Below are 17,743 nucleotides of genomic sequence, written 5' to 3'. Positions count from 1 at the left end.
GAGACGATATGCAATCTTTTAATTATGAGAAGTAAAACCGCCATATTCATCTGAATTCAGATACCTAAAGATATTTAAAAGTGAAAATAACGTGTACTGCAGGTGAAGAATATAGAACATTATTTTTCTTAATATTAAAAAAAATTGTTGCAACTTGTTGCAAACATTTTTTAAATATTACAATATTACTTTAACAGTATTTTTTAGTAATTTCTCAAAAATATTATTAAAAATATATGTTTTATCCACAAGCAGTGTACATTACTATCATCACTAGAAAATGTTTTATAATATTACACTGCAATTTGTAATGTGATAATATTACAGCATTGTTACTGCGCCCTTGTGTGCTGTAAGAAAGTTTTAGCTTGAGATTTTTTGTACATTTTACAAAAAATTAAGCATAGAAAGATCTTTAGACAATTTTTGAAATAATTTATGTGATTCAAGTACGTTAGAATAAACATTCTTCTATTTTTTCTTTTTTTTTAACTCTTTAATTTCAAAAAGATTATCAAACAGTTTGTAAGAAATCAATTTTATACAAAAAGTTTAATATTTTTGCGAGAAATAACATTAATTTAAAAAACCATTTTAAAGCTTAAAAAGAATCTTTAAAACAATATTTTGTTAATTTTTGTCCAATAACGTTTCATCAACTCACAAAATGTTTTAAAATAGAAAACATTAAAAGAGTATCCATTTTTTATTTTATGTAATTTGGGAAGAAAATAGTACAGAGATTAAATTAAAAGATAGATTTAAAACTCTACTTTTTTAAGCTTAAAAACTTTAAAAGTAAGACATTCATGTTATGTAAGACAGTTTTTTAATATAAATCGTACCATGATATGATCTCGTTGAATTTTGTGGAACGTAACATAAACTGCAAGGACAACGTGATCGCCATGTGCTCAAGGGATGCCATAAGAGTGCTTTATTCGATCTGTGAGATATATGATATTAGTGAGATATGTAACACTGTTATATCGCGCTAACGAAATTATACGTAATCACATTGGGTTTCTTGCTGGAAAAGGTAGAATGTCGGTTTCAGTGCTACAAACATGTTTTACTCCAAATATGGTAAGAAATACAATAATCCATGCCGTTCATTTATCACAATTTACAGAAAATTAGTTTTCAATTCATATCATCCTTTTTTTAGGTACGTAAAAAAGTTTTTCTTTGGTATATTAAACGTACACAAAAAAAAAGGTAATATAGCCAATAACATATGTGATTGCGGGCTGCCAATTACATAAAATACTCAATACAATAATATTTGCTATTAATGCAAGCACAATGTTGATACTGCAATAGCATATATTATTGTATTGAGTATATCTGTAATTGGCAGCCCGCAATAATATATCTTATTGAATATATTACATTTTTTTCTCAATGTATAGAAAGGGATTAAATTTTATGTTTCTTTTATTAATTTCTATCTTATTTTCTCCTTTTTCGAAGATTTTGCATTTTTAATAAGCCTGCGAAAAACAATTGTTGATTTTATGTGTCTCTTTCATAAAACATTGTCACGGATTTAGTGATTTTTGCGACATTCTGGTGGATCCTCGCAACGACTGGGGACAATTTCTTTCGAAATGAAGATATTTGCGGATCTCACAATGGCAGACGTTTGTATCTGGAGCTTGGCGAGAAGGGCATCCTCTATGCAAAAAATGTTACCTTCGTCAGAAATTTATTGAGACAGTCAGTGTCGCATCTTTATGATACCATCAACAGTTCTCATTATCAATGCAATCTCGAATTAGTGACCTGTCCATCCTGCGTAATAATTATCACTTTCAAGAACATCGCGCTTCCATATCATTGTGGCGATGGAGGAGTCGTAATGGATAGTCCATGCAGGTGGGATTGATATAGGTGAACGTATTAATTGAAATAATAAATAAATTATTATATTAAATTGTACTATAAAGTATAGATTGTCTAAAATAATTTTTATTTTTGAAACATTTATTTTTTAAACTTGATATTTATTATTTTGATATATTTTATTCGGTTTTTTGTTAGATATTACTTGCATGTTTCACATAGCATGTCCAAAATCGAGACATTTTAGATGTCTTAAAAACAATTAAAAAATGTTTTTAAGTTATGTCATATTAAAAGTTTTAAAATATTTTTAAGTTGTCTTATGTCCCGATTTTGTATGTGTTATTTAAGTATACAAAATACAACAAAACTCAAATTATATAATAATACATAACATTCTTGTATTTCTTAAAAAAACGCCATATTATGCAAATTGATAAAAAGATGTCCTCTAAATTCAAAAGATGTTTAACAACTTAACTATCAAAATTTTTGTTTTAATTATTTTGCGTATCTTCTACTTTAGAATAATTCAAGTTATAAAATTAAAGCCACAGAAACTAAATATAAGCAAAATAAATCAATAAATTTTAAAGAAGAACAAAAAATTACGTTTGGTGTAAATTTGAAAAAAAACAAACAATATGCGTATATATAAATAGGTTATAAATATTATAATTAAATAAGTCATTAAGTTAGTCATTATTATACAGAATGGTATATTATTTAATATTTTCACCGAAAATGTTTCCTTTTCCAAATGTCCTAGAAGTTTTATACTTTTTTTTTCACTTATATATCGAACGGAAATAGTGTTTGGAAGAGACGAAAAAATTGTATTATTTAGAATTATTATTCTGACTCAATTTTTTGTCTTTCTCACACACACACACACACACACACACACACACACACACACACACACACACACACACACACACACACACACACACACACACACACCTACACACACACACACACACACACACACACACACACACACACGCGCGCGCGCGCGCGCACAGATATATGGTATATTATATCTGTCTAATAAAAATAAACCATCAATTTATTACTCTTAAAACGTTTTGTATGTATGGTAATTGTAACTTACTGTGGAGTTATATATCCATTTTGTAGGTGCGACTACGTGTGGCTCTCGGAACCACCTTATGAACAAGTTTCTGGCTCGCCCTTTTGTGGATTATATGCACCGATCACATATAGATCAAGCACAAGAACTCTATCTATAACTCTACTCTACAGTCAATCTTACAAACACGCGTTTACCATCGAATATACAGCTGAAAGTTAGTAAGAATAATGAGTACTTAAATTAATAACTTATATTATGTGTAAATATACTATTAGAAAATATACAACGAAAATATTTAATTAAGTTAGTCAGATGTTTAATAAAATATAGAGCCTCAAGATTTCATCAAATAAATGCTTGATAAATTTAACTAAATATTTTTATCAATGTTTTATTTAATTTAAAATTTGATTATATTAACATATATAAGTATATGGAGAGAGCAGGGTTGGCATCCACTGTCCAGAGTGGAAAAAACCCCCCCGGTTTTTTCCAATTTTGTCCGCCTCGGAAAAAATATATGTGCTGGACAAAATGGACAAAATGGACATAACTGGAGAAAATTAAACAAAACTCAGAAAAAATGAATTTTATTAAATAAAAACTTTGGTTTTTGACAAAATACTAAATATATATATGTATACATATATCTTTTTAAAATTTGGTTGTTAATCAGCTAACAAAACAAAATTTAAACTAAACATAAGACATATATAATATCTGCCTTTATATCTGCCTCTACATTGTCTACAGTAGTACCAAAATAATACTAAATATAATAAAATCAATTTCAGTTCTATGTCACTGATGTCGATTAACATTTCTCATTTTATCGATTTCTATTTTGCTTCGTCCATTTCATCCATTTATTCCATTTTGTCCATTTTCTTCCAGTGCCCTGGACAAAATGAAAAAAAATGGACAAAATGCCAACCCTGGGAGAGAGAGAATGTAGTGTTAGGAAAAAATTTAGAATTCTTAAATACTCTATATTTTACTTACAATACATTTATCGATACATTCCAACATTGTTGTTGCCATTATCTTTTTAACATAAGTTTTAAGATATGTTTCCTCAAATAAAAATATCTGATAGAAGTTATTTTATTACGTTGCTAATAAACGATATAAAATTGTTAGCGTTTTGTTATATGTTCATCTTGCATAATATATGTACGCATTATGCCGAACTATTTGCACCAACACTTATCCAGTACCGAACCGATTGTAAAATCAGTACTGGATTAGATATTTGACGATGGTGCTACCTAATGCTGCAACAGTACAATAACTCTGATAAAGTACATAAATTTTTAAAATATATTCTTAAAACGTTTCTTTGTGTTAAAATTAAGAAAATGTTTAAAAATTTTTTAATTCTATAAATTTTTAATTTTAATAAATTTTATATAATTTAATTTTAATGAAATTAAAAAAATGTATACGTTAAATATATCAGATAATTTACGTTTTTATATAGAATCACTAAATATTACAACAAAGTCGATGCTTGGCCAATTTAAAATAACCGATTGTTGATTAACATTCTGTTAATCGGTACTGGGGCAGTACTTAGAATTATGATACTGTTGCAGCATTAAGTGCAATTATTGTCAATTTTTAAATGTTGTTTAAATTAAATGTCGGTTGTTATACTGACCAAGTATTCTAACGCTTTTGTTTTGCAGGAAATAGATTGCATTTGAAAGGAACGGAAATAACATCGAGAGCCTTGACGAAAGGTTTAAACGGTACTGGCGGTGGTATTCTGACTTCGCCGTTTTTCCCGGCTCGATATCCTCGTGACTTGGGTTTGGAATATATCATAACGTGTCCCAGCGAAGCCTCTTCCTGTCGCATTAGGTTATTGTTTAGCGACTTTCAATTAGCGACGGTTTCCATAATAGAGGTGCATTTTTAATTATCTTTTAACTAAGCTTGCACAAGCACACAAAAAATTGTTGTTTGCACACAAAAATTGTGTATGTTTAAATTGAACTAAAAAGATTTACAAACATTTTGCTGTATTTTAATGTTTGCATATCTAACATTTATTGTAATCAGTTCTATGATTGGAACGGACAACGTTTGGACGTGAGTAGTGGTGCGCGATTTCGGCCGCCAGTGATAGTAAGCTCTGGTCCGTCGTTGCTAATAAGATTCTATGCAAATGGTGGTACCGGTCTTGGTTACAAAGCTTTTTATTCTTTCGTCATTGGTCATACGTATGATAAATCCATACAACCGATCACCGACTGTGGTGGATACGTAGAAAATCTGGGTGGCACCATCACGATGATAAATATGGTCGATCGAGGAGTAAAGATTTACGATTGTGTTTGGCTAATTAGACCACCTAAGAGTTTCTTACATATGAAGACGCACATGTATTTGAAAGTAGTGGGTTTTGCTGATATGGGTATGTTGCAAAATAAAACATTTTATTAAAATATCAAACATTATGTTTCTATAAATGTTCTGTAAAAAATAAGCAAAACAAAAGAAATTATCAAAAATGATAAAAATTAAATATAAAATTTGCTTCGACTTTTATTTTATTTTAATAAATTTAAACTAGTCATTCATATATTGCAATTATACAAAAAAAGAAGGATGTATGTAGACTCAAATGAAGTCTAAGGTCGATATATTCATGTCAATACTCAAAATGATCTTAAATATAAGGCTCAATTATGAATACCAATTTAATTTTGCGAATTTTGTTGTGAAAAGACGAAAAGAAATAGAGAAATCATGTTTATTAAATTTTATTATAAAGCTTTTATTTTCTGTTATTGGAAATTTAAATAATTTTATTAAAAAATAAATAGCGAAAATTTACAGTTAAGTGTTTTGACTAATTTATGATAGAACCGCACGTTGAAGATGATTATCTTACGCGTTTGTAATTTTGAAAGAAAACTTGTGGAAGCAATATTGTCAATGGTAAAAATATTGAAATTACATTATTTTATTTTTATTACATTTCTTTTTTTAAAGACCATCAACTTTTATTTGCTCCTATAATTTATAGAATAATAGATGATAATCTTATGATATTATTATAATATTATTATTTAAGTTCTATCTGGATTCTTGGATATTAATTTTATTACCTTAATTATTACATTGTTACAAGTCAATACTATATAATATTATGTCACACAGTGTATATGTTCTATGAATGGAAAAGCTTTCATAATTTAAATAGCAACACCATTTTATATAAATCTTTAATATAAAGCATGAATGTGAGAAATAAACAGAATCAGCTTTCTTGTAAATATTGAATTCTTACAATTTTTATTACTTATAGCTGGTAATACGGAATTAATCATCAAGGAAGGTCCGACTTCTGCCCTGATGTTGTTGGAAGTAACTCGACATCCAACGAGTCAATTACAACCACTCATGCACAGGGAACATGTGGTGCCAGTTACCAGCGGATTCTACGTGAGTCTTCGTGGTATATTCGGATCGAGTTCTTACTTGGCCATTGCTTATGCTGCCTTTAGTTACACTGGTAAGTCTGTTTTTAACAATGATAATCGCAAAATAATTATTTTATTTCAATTGAGTTTATATTACTATTACTGTTTGTCTTTGATTGAATTATACATTTTAGATTGTTTTGCAAGCACTGATTTTCTATGCCAAAATCATAGGTGTATTCCAAGTCAACTGAATTGCGACGATTTTGATCATTGCGGTGATAATAGCGATGAACCAGTGAAGTGCTTTCAAGGTATGTATCTTTAATTTCAAATAATTAGATTTGAAATAATGGCAATATAAAAAAATTGCTATTCTATTAAAATGAAATAGACGCTACTTGGAATAGTATTAAAATAATAAGCAAAAAGTATATTTTACTCCTAAAAAATTAATAATCTCAATAGTCGAATCTCTCAAAATGTTATTACAGCTAAAATCCTTATATAATATTACAAAATAATAACAAAATAGTTGCAAAATGATTATTAAAAGTTACTTTTTAATTCTATCTTTTGTACTTTTGACATTTAACGTTGATATGGCTTATTTTATTCGAGTACAGTGCTAATACTAGAGTAACAAATTGTTATAATTATTTTGTATAATTGGATTATAGAACGGCAATAACCATATTAATACATTAGATAATATACTTTGCAGTAGTAGAAATAGTATTACAAATAATATTTGCTGTAATGCTTTAACTAAACGTTTTTTCTTAATTTAGAAAAGTTTTTTAATGGTTTTTAAACGAAAACAATGCATTAAAAAAAATGTTTTATATAAAAATTATACGATTTTAAAGGAACTATCAGACAAGTTATTTAAATTTTGGGTCTATATTTTACTTCAATAAGGTCCAGATTATTTTTTTGAATGGAAACATCTACTTCTTATTACACATTGTATGATGATGTAAAATGTTTTCATAATATCTAGTCTTAGTATACCTTTGGTGATTTTTGTAATTGCTTTTTTGAAAAGGAAAAAATTGTCTTAAAATTAAGTTCCGAAATACAACAATTTTAAGGATAAAATATTGTTTTAAGTCATGCTGTATATAAGTATTTATAAATATAAATTTTATTTTTATAAATTAATTTTGAATAAAATGTCACATACAGATTGGCAAGAGGAGCTACGCAATCACAAATGGCATATGAACAGAGCGAATTATTACTTTTCAAAGACTAATCGATATCCAGATTTGAAAACGGCCATTCTGGTATTCGTTGTTAGTAGCTTTGGTCTGATCGTTCTGATATCGGCGCTTATTATACTACTGTATAGAATAGGAGCAAGAGCTAGACAACAAAGAGAACTACAGTCTCGTCTGGAAACAATCAGCGAACTTCTAGGTATAAATTTGTAATCTCTGTGCGGAAAATACTCGTTTTATTTGAAATTTTGACATTCTTAGTAATTTATTTAAGAGAGAAAATACATTCAAAAATCAAATAAAGAGATAACTATTTTTATAAAAATAATTTTTATAAATTATTAATACTTTACTCAAACAGAATTTTAATTAATATCTTATGTTTTGGTAATTAAATAACATTTTCAATTAGTCAACACGTAAACACGTGTCTTTTTAAAAATAATTTTAAACATATCTATATAAATAAAAATGTAAAATGTTTGTTTTTCATCTAAGATCTCCGTAAGTTATTCACCGATTGCTTTGAAATTTTGACACAACATTGCATTCGTAACCGGGAGTGTTCTTATGGGGTCTGATTTTGGAAATACCGTGTATTTAAAAAATGATAGCCATAATTTAATTTTAAACAATATTTTTTAAATGATATTTTTTTGTAATTTTGACACAACGTTGTATTGAATTTAGTTAGAAGTACGTGAATAAATGAATATTAGATTTATTACTGGTCGTTTCATAAATGCAGGCCTTGAATTTGAGAATGTTTCTTTTAGCGTGTATATGACAATTTAGAATCAATGGCAAAATTTGAAATTTTGACACAATGTTGCATTCGAAAACGGGAGTGTTCTTATGGGGTTTGATTTTGGATATACCGATGTTTCAAAAATGATGGCCATAATTTGAGTGTAAAAAATAGTTTTTCATTAATATTATTGAAATTTTGACACATTGAGACGAGGAGAGACCGTGAGAGACGGGGAGAAACGGGGAGAGACCGGGAGAGACGAGAAGAGACGGGGAAAGATCGGGAGAGACGGGGAGAGACCGGGAGAGACGGGGAGAGATCAGGAGAGACGGGGAGAGACCGGGAGAGACGAGTAGAGACGGGAAGAGACGGGGAGAGACCGGGAGAGACGGGGAGAGACCGGGAGAGACGAGTAGAGACGGGGAAAGATCGGGAGAGACGGGGAGAGACCGGGAGAGACGGGGAGAGATCAGGAGAGACGGGGAGAGACCGGGAGAGACGAGTAGAGACGGGAAGAGACGGGGAGAGACCGGGAGAGACGGGGAGAGATCAGGAGAGACGGGGAGAGACCGGGAGAGACGAGTAGAGACGGGAAGAGACGGGGAGAGACCGGGAGAGTGACAGAGAGAGACCGGGAGAAACGGGGAGAGACGGGGTGAGACCGGGAGAAACCGGGAGAGACCGGGAGAGACCAGGAGAGACGGGAGAGACCGGGAGAAGTGAAGAATGTTTCTATTGTGTTTAAATTAAAGTAAAAAGAAAAATAAAGATGGCTGTTATTTTGAAAAAAAGGAACTTATTTAAAACAGTCTTTTGAATGGATTTTTAAATCCATGGCAACTTTTAGAAAAAAAAATTAGAAGTACGTGAATAAATGAATATTAGATTTGTTAAAAATAGATAAATGCTTATTCAAAAATAAAATAAAAAGAGCAACAGTAAGTCTCTTGAAAGTTAAGCAACGAAAGCAAAGAAATTTTGAAAAAAACGTAGCATAAGAATAGAGAGCCACAGCAACGCAGGGCATAGCTAGTATTTAATAATTATTTATGTAACAAGTGTAAGAAATGCAGGTTTATTCGCACGTGTGAATAATAGCCGATCCGCACGTCTCGCACACAATGGAAGCTTTTTAGCAAGAGACACAAATCGATACAGTAGTAATTTTGTCTTTACCTTTCAAGTCGTCATTAAATAGCTTTAATAAACCATTATAAGCAAAACGTTCGTGTCACTTTGAATAGTTTTTTATATTACAGATGGTGCACGGATCGAAGAAATATCTATTTCGGATGATCCACCTAGCTATGAGGCACCACCGGATTATGACGAAGTCGCGAAACTCTTTTTGTCGAAGAAGGCTCAATGCTTGAATCGAGAGAATGACAGAGCTTGCAACAGAAATCAGTAAGATGCTCCTTTCTTTCATTTTAAATTACATCCAGATTCTAAGGATAATAGAAAAATTGTAATAAAATTAACTTCTTTTATTACAAATTTACGTTATTTTTTATCATAATTTTAATATAACGTTAAAATAATATGTTGATTTTTTTGTTTGGATGTTAAAAAAGATATAACTATGTTTAGATACTTTAGCAAAACCGTTTCTTGCATCTATCCATTAAAATAGTTTATTAACAGTATTCTAGTTTATTAGACTTTGAATTAAAAAAAATAATTTAAAATAATTTTCTGCAAAAAGATATTCCGCAAAGACAAAATCATGATAATTAAATTCTTATTTTTGTAAAACTGTATGATTTCCAAGAATTAAATTTTAACCTTTGCAATTAAGGCACGACGAGGGTGTGAATTCTACTTATTTGATCGTGGAAGGCGCGAGCAATAGTCGTAGCAATCAAACAACTTCGATAATATCAAGAAATAATCGACATGTACTACATACACCCGAGAGTCCACCGCCTCCGTATATAACACCTCCAGGAACTATATTGAGAAACATGAATCTAGCTAGTTTGTCGGCATCGATGAAACAGATTTGTCCTATTCGTCGCACTTGGTTTCGACGCAGCGCGCAATATCCTCAGTCCTCTTGTAGCGATCGTCCATCTCCCGGTGGTTCATTCTTATTCACGAATGCTGAGACTTCTTGTATACGTCGAGCGGATTATGTTGTTTCGGATTCGATAAATCGTCAGTTCGAAAATTCTCCGAAAGAAGTTCGGATTATACATAAAATTGTCCAAGAAAATACTACAGAAGTATTGGAAGAAAATAACCGATCCGTTTCAGAAGAGGAGTCTGATGAACTCGTTGATAAGTATATATAATTTTAAGCTTTTTATACGTATATATCATATTGTATTGTTCAACAAAAAACTTTTTTGTTACATATGCGTTGAAAGTGGTCCCTTTCGTGTCACTTTTTGTGCGCAAAATCGCGGATTTTTTAGTATTTCAACTTTACTATACAGTTTTTATTTTTATATGGATGGCATAATTACCACCCTTGCACCAGTCGCACCTTGCTCATTTCGTGATACGCATATTACGGTAACTCAGAATTACCGATACTTTCGCGTAACCTAATCTAGACTAATCTGTCAATTCGTAAAGTTCTTATAGCATTCAAAGGACCACATTTTAACGAGTAAGTCCCAGATACGCACAGTGTAAAATGGACATAACGAATCAAATTCTATAAATTTATCCTAACTCTAAGTAACTCAGCAATTTGATTGGTGGTTTTTTTCTGTCCGCTTGCATATGCAAAACATGGCAAGTTTTGTTATAAACCAACCATAAAGTCATATTAACATCTTAAGACATTACTTAAGACATTACTATGATCTTAAAATTAAAATCAACGCATTGGTAACAAAAATTGATTTTATTGATACATATAGAAATGGAAAACTTTAGATTGTAGCGAATGTTTGAATATTACTTCAAGTGATTTTACTTCTATTAATGGAGAGATAGTTATACAGTTTAAGAATAAAAGTCATTAAAATAGAAGGAGACAAATCTTGATTAGTCCTTCTGTCAATTCATTCTACTTATTTACTATAATAAATGGTACGATTATTAGCAGACATTTATATATATTTATCTTTCTTGCATTGGAGAAAAATAGAAAGTTTTAATTTCAAATAACCATAACTTGATAAATATAAATTGTACGATCATGAATTAAAATTTATTTGAAAACTCATGAATAGTACTTTTAGATGCCATTGACTTTATTAAGAAACAAATATTCTTTGTTGTATAAAAATGTTAAAAATAGTACCAAAAAAATTTTATCTTTATTTATTCAAAATTCTGATTGCTACGCAAATTCTGATGATGACATTATATTCAGAACGAAAAAATCTTTGAATTATTTACTATGATACTTTAGAGAGAATTTGTTGAACAGTGTTATTTTTCTTATTGCTATCATATAACTATATAACACATTATTTAAAGAGTTGACAGTTTGGACGGAAGAAACGTCAATTGTTCCTGTGAGGGTGCATGCGGTTGTGCTATTAGCTGTATTAATCTGCAAGATCTTCCAATCAACCCGTCAATTTCTGTAACAAGTGTCGAAGATCGTGAAATATAGAAATTAAAACAAACAGCAATTATATCCATGAAAAAGCATCAAGAGGATAATTTTTCTATTTCGAGAAGTACTATCATTAAACTTTGGGGTTCTAAGCTGGCGAAACCATCCCATCATAACACCAATTTGACAGTCGCCTTATCATCTTGTAACACTTGGCGTCGTTCCTCCAAAAAATTCTCTCATGTGTTGGTAAGATCACGATCAGTAACAGTTTTGACAAACTACAAGATGATTTTGAGATTTTTATCGGAAGTGGCTAGCAATACCGAATGTACCATTCCCAGAAAAATGTCAAACACATTGAGCAATACATCGAAGAGTGTTATTGGCTATCGAGAATATTACAATGACCGGCGATACTTTAGCTGTGACTTGGACAGTATATATGGTAGCATCAAGGTTCTCGATCTGGTGCATAGAAATTTCATTGTAGAAGGCCACGAATATTGACAATCAATCATAATACTATTTGGTACATTGAAACACGGACCTACATATAATTTAATCGCATCGTCGCAGCAAAGGAAAAGAGAAGTATATACGCTCTTGTACTTGGTGTTCTAGCGAAGACGTCTTGTCTAATTAATTCATTTGATGGAACAAATTTACAACAGAAAGGTAATCGAGTTTATGTAACTATGTTAATTTTTTTATTAATGTGATAATTAAAAAAAATATATTATTGACCTGTGTACGTATATATAATTTATTAAAAATTTGGGAGGACTTCAATGGTCTACAAATTAATTGCCAACAGCATCGATTCCTAATAGAGCATTCGCTAATAAATCTTTTGCGCACACGTAAAAAGAGGATCCTAAAATTAATTACCATTTTTTATTAAAAATATCTTTAAATTAATTTCACAGAAATTTTTTAACATAGTCAAAGTACGCATAATAATAAAAAAGCAAAAAAATAAAATCATGTTAATAACACAAAATTTAATTTTTAAGAATTAAAATTTCTTTTATTATTGACATAAAATTACTATTTAGTTTCTTCAATCTTGTGCGAAATTTGATTATGTACAAAAACTTTTAGCTCCATAAAACCAACTCAAAGATATTTTATAAAAAAATATTTTGAAATTGTTTTTTTCTAAATTTTTTGTGGGCTTCTAATCTTAGTTTTAATTGTATTTACAATATTATTTGTCATGTAGATTTTGTATATTAAGCAAATATATACTATCGTAAAGTGATAGCAATTATCGACAGTACTAAAAATAAATTATGTTTTTAATATAAATCGATTATTTTTCCCTATATTTTTATGCTTTAATTTTATAAGACTTCTACATTTCTATAAAGCTAATTACGAGAATAGTTTAAAATAGGGAATGTCGATGTAACAAACGACTTTAGGATCACATTTTTTGAACTTAAATATTTATGAAACTTTCCCTAGATTATTTTTTCTCTAATGAATAGAGTTTCAATTAAAAAGAATGTTTCAATGCTTTTACATCGCTAATTTAAGTGTGTATAGGTAGGAACAAAAATAAGATGTAGGGTCTAAGGGTTAAAAATATTGATATTTACGCAAATAATTTCGAAGTAATATTACAGTAAAATTATAACAATATGGTAACTTATCTTACAACTCAAACATTACTTATGTCTAAAAGATGTCTTAAAAATATTAAAATAATATTGCTGCTTAGACAAATTGGTTAAATAAAGTGAAGCATCTATTTTATAATATTGGATCAATATTGGACTAATGCTTTTACATTACAGTGGAACCCCGCGTTAACGTACTCCGCGTTAGCGGAAATTATCCCCTCCATATGCACTCGGCCCATATGAGTAGCGTGTGTGGGGATAGCAATGTAGTCACGTAGTATGTAAGCAGTTACGACGTATTCTTAAAAATTTGTGCAAGATTTTAATGTGTAATTAATTCATTTAAGATTAAGAAATGGCTAATATTTTTTTAAATTTAAGAATTTATATATTATTTTGTCTACATGGTTATTAAAAATTGTCTCAAAAAATTGTTTCAAAATATTATTCGTGTAATACAAATAAAAATATATTTTTATATAAATTTTTATTTGAAAAATTCACGCACATGTAAATAAAATAGCCAACACTAATTTAAAATAAATTGTTTAATGCAATCACATAAAAAAAGGAACACCGATTGCAATCAAAGCTGGATTTCTAATTTGATAATATTTTATTTATAAATTATATGTTAGAAAATAATAATAAATTAGAAGTGTAGGAAATATAAAATATTCGGGAATATAATTTAAAGGTACGAGATGTGAGTTTTTCGGACGGCTATAGATACGATTGACTTAATCTGAGACGCTCTGCTTGCAATTTTATGATCGAATACATTTAGTCTTAAGCGTAAACATTAACTGGTTAGATGGCAATACCGTTACGTCCCTGAATTTCACGGAGTGGGAGTGAAACCAAGCAATAGGAGATAACCCCGCGTTAGCGGATGAGAGCCCCGAACAGTCCGCGTTAGCGGATGAGAGCCCCGAACAGTCCGCTAACGCGGGGTTCCACTGTACTTCTTAATATTGCGCCAATATTTTGCGATACTAGGGGTATTTTTTTTACAAGTTTTTATATGTTAAACACACACATGTATACATATATAATATATATTTACACATGTATATACATATACATACATATATATAATAATAAAAATAATCTTTTAATAAAAATTAAAAATATTTTTTTTTTCAATTAAAACTTAAAAAAATGTTATTATAAAAATTTATTATAAAGTACTTTTATAACTACTTACCCTTTATTTAAAAATGTTTTCTATCTTTTATAGTTTTGATAATATTTGCTTAAAGAAGAAAGCAATTTTTTCAAAGAATATTTTATTCTTTTAATATTTGTTATGCATACATATCATTACAATAGATGTTATCAGAAGGATGAAATATGTATGCATAGACAAGAAGTGTTCATGGATTATCACGTGGCGTTAGGATGCGTACAGGTTTCGAAGTCAAGCAACGTCGGCGATGGTTGACACTTGGATGGGTGACCATTTTTTCAGATATAGAGATTAAACATGCTTTAACGGGTACGACTGTGGCTTGGCTGAAACATGTTGTTATAGTCTTCTTTCTCTTACAAGATTACCGTAAAAATAATTAGAATTTTTTATTTTTTGTTCGTTTTTTTTTCAATTTTTAGAAACTCTCAAGAATACTTAGAAATATTCAAAAATTTTCTAAATTAATCAAAATTTTTTATTTTTAAAGTTTTTCCGAGAAATGTTTTAATTTTTATAAAAAATCGGAATATTTATCAGAAATCCTGAAAAAAATTTTTTTAATTTCGACAAATTTTTTCACTAGGGTATATTACGATATATCAGGAAATCCCTTGGACATCCTCTGGATATCGTTTAAGATATCTACAGGATGTCAAATTGGTGGACATTTGTGCATCCCTTGGATATCGCAGATGGTCTACGGATATCCAACGATATTGCGATATCCCAAAATGACATCCCAGGGACATCCCTAGGATAAAGTGTGCTGTGTGGGATAATATCCTTACTAAATGATTCTTTTTAGTAAACAGTTTTTCCTATATTGTAAATATAACTATATTCATTATCAAAAAGACGGCAACAAAATTGTTATCAACGTAACGAGATTTTTAATTGTTATTTATAATTTTATGATTATTTTGTTATTAATACTAATTAATATAAAATTAATAATTATATACAATGATTATTACAAAATGAAAATTATTTACTAAGAATAATAACAACATTAAAGATTCAGAACGGTTTTTTTATTTAACTTCCAATACAAAATTTTTTTATCTAAACTTATTGCACAGTTCACTTTTTCTCTTTTTGAAAGAAACGCAAGAACTTGTAAGAAGTTCAGCCAAAATAGGATTATATATACATATATATATGCATAAATTTAACTTTTTGCCAGGTTGTACCATAAAGGGACAAGGATACCTCCTCTTAGGACCCTCTTTGTCGGATCGCGACACTAGCGCTCGCACTCATTCCAATATGATCTTTTATAGTATTGTCGAAAAGACAACTTAGAAAAGACGTCTTTTCGTCAACTTTTTATAGTTGTCTTTTCGGCAAAGGAAAAAGTGGACTAAAAGATATCTTTCCGCTCGTCCAATTGGCGAAAGCAACATGCCACGTGCGGATTTGCCCGCTAGTTAGTGCGCGGCGCCGTCGATAGGCGACTTAATTTTCTCGGGAGCAAAGTGCAGCCGACCGGTTACATAAAGATCACCCGCAGCGTGGTTAAGACAAGCAAAAATTTATAGCTTCTTGTTCTGTCCGATGTGGAAGAAGGCTGCTACAATATTTTTATGATTTAAGCCTTTGGCACACGATACGATTTTTCATGCTAGATCGCATACGAAGCGTCTTACTATGTATCTTCATTGGCTTACGATTGTTGACATAATCATCCGAGCCAATCAGGACACATATTAAGATGCCTCGTATGCGATCGAACATGAAAAATCGTATCGTGTGCCGAAGGCTTTATACTCATTTTAATTGAGCAAACGATTTACTACAAGAAAAGTGAATCGTTTGAGTGAAGCCCGATTGCGCACGTAAGCGATTGGACACAGTAGTGTTTCCCGATTGGACACGGACCCGATTGTACACGGATCCGATTCACACGGACCCGATTGCGCACCGACTTGTTTGCACAAGGACCCGATTGGACACAGTCTCGATTGCACACAATCCCGATCGGACACGGACTTGATTGGACACAGACCCGATTGGACACGGATCCGATTGGACACGGATCCGATTGCACATCGACCCATTTGCACACGGACCCGATTGCACATGGACCCGATTGCGCACCGACCCGATTGCGCACCGACCCGATTGCGCACCGACCCGATTGAACACGACCCGTTTGCACACGAACCCGATTGCACACGGACCCGATTGCGCACCGACCCGTTTGCACACAGACCCGATTACACAAGATACGATTCCGCATCGCAGAATAATGCAAAAACAACCTAGATAACACAGAAAATTTAGCATAAATTTTTATAAATATTTTACAAATTTATTTTTAAAAAACATTTTTTAAAAGTAATATAATCGTTTTTTATAAATTATTTAGAAATAATACAAAAATTATTATTAACAATATATAAATTATATTTTTAAAATGTACTGAAAAATATTTATGGTATATAAACTCAAAATATATTTTGAATTATAATAGCATAAATATTTATTTTTAATATTTTCATAAATATCAATTTTTTTATACTTGGCAAACTCAGACATAAAAATACGTACAAAATATTTATTATAATATTTTTCTTTCTTATACATATTTTATAGTCGCAAACTCATGTGGTGCAGGAAATGCTTTGTGCGCGCGCACGCACACACACACACACACACACACACACACACACACACACACACACACACACACACACACACACACACACACACACACACACACACACACACACGGGGGATGCGAGGGGGGCTTCGCCCCCCTCCCGCACCCACCCCGTCCAAGTCGCTAACCCGTGTACTATCTGCAATGCGGAATCGTATCGTGCGCAATCAGATCCGTGTGCAATCGGGTCGGTGCGCAATTGAGTCCGTGTGCAATCGGGTCGGTGCGCAATCGGATCCGTGTGCAATCGGGTCGGTGCACAATCAAGTCCATGTGCAAACGGGTCGGTGCGCAATCGGGTCCGTGTGCAAGGGACTGTGTCCAATCGGGCAATACTACTGTGTCCAATCACATAAAGAGTTCACTTATCGACCGAAAAATTCATTTTTGTAAGAAGT

General features: G+C 31.0%; 2 protein-coding genes across 3 annotated transcripts; both read left to right on the top strand.

The window, feature by feature from the left end:
• The first annotated feature begins 663 nt into the window (after positions 1-663).
• LOC105831571 lies at positions 664-12,632 on the top strand. Of its 2 annotated transcripts, XR_004962231.1 has the most exons (11): positions 664-1,086; positions 1,554-1,878; positions 2,986-3,155; positions 4,630-4,850; positions 5,006-5,360; positions 6,258-6,686; positions 7,561-7,794; positions 9,606-9,753; positions 10,145-10,630; positions 11,782-12,112; positions 12,208-12,632. XR_004962231.1 is itself a non-coding variant. In XM_036282995.1 (10 exons), the coding sequence occupies exons 1-10, from the start codon at positions 1,068-1,070 to the stop codon at positions 11,918-11,920; spliced, it is 2,526 nt and encodes an 841-aa protein (XP_036138888.1). In that variant the 5' UTR covers positions 664-1,067; the 3' UTR covers positions 11,921-12,632. The 2 variants fall into 2 exon arrangements, 1 of the variants encoding a protein (XP_036138888.1); XM_036282995.1 differs by having other exon boundaries at positions 11,782-12,632.
• LOC105836066 lies at positions 11,924-12,650 on the top strand. The gene has a single exon (XM_036282996.1). The coding sequence runs from the start codon at positions 11,948-11,950 to the stop codon at positions 12,371-12,373; it is 426 nt and encodes a 141-aa protein (XP_036138889.1). The 5' UTR covers positions 11,924-11,947; the 3' UTR covers positions 12,374-12,650.
• Positions 12,651-17,743: the final 5,093 nt, after the last annotated feature.

Source organism: Monomorium pharaonis, chromosome 2 (genome assembly GCF_013373865.1).
Source record: "Monomorium pharaonis isolate MP-MQ-018 chromosome 2, ASM1337386v2, whole genome shotgun sequence".
Classification (NCBI taxonomy): domain Eukaryota; kingdom Metazoa; phylum Arthropoda; class Insecta; order Hymenoptera; family Formicidae; genus Monomorium; species Monomorium pharaonis.
Note: the sequence above shows the minus strand (reverse complement) of the source record. Positions and strands in the feature narration are given on the sequence as shown.

Excerpts from the sequence above, each read along its gene's own strand:
- LOC105831571 (XM_036282995.1), top strand. Across the intron at positions 1,879-2,985 it reads GTAATGGATAGTCCATGCAG|GTGCGACTACGTGTGGCTCT; the intron begins GTGGGATTGATA and ends TCCATTTTGTAG. Across the intron at positions 7,795-9,605 it reads AACAATCAGCGAACTTCTAG|ATGGTGCACGGATCGAAGAA; the intron begins GTATAAATTTGT and ends TTTATATTACAG.
- LOC105836066 (XM_036282996.1), top strand. The coding sequence starts at position 11,948 with ATGAAAAAGCATCAAGAGGATAATTTTTCTATTTCGAGAAGTACTATC.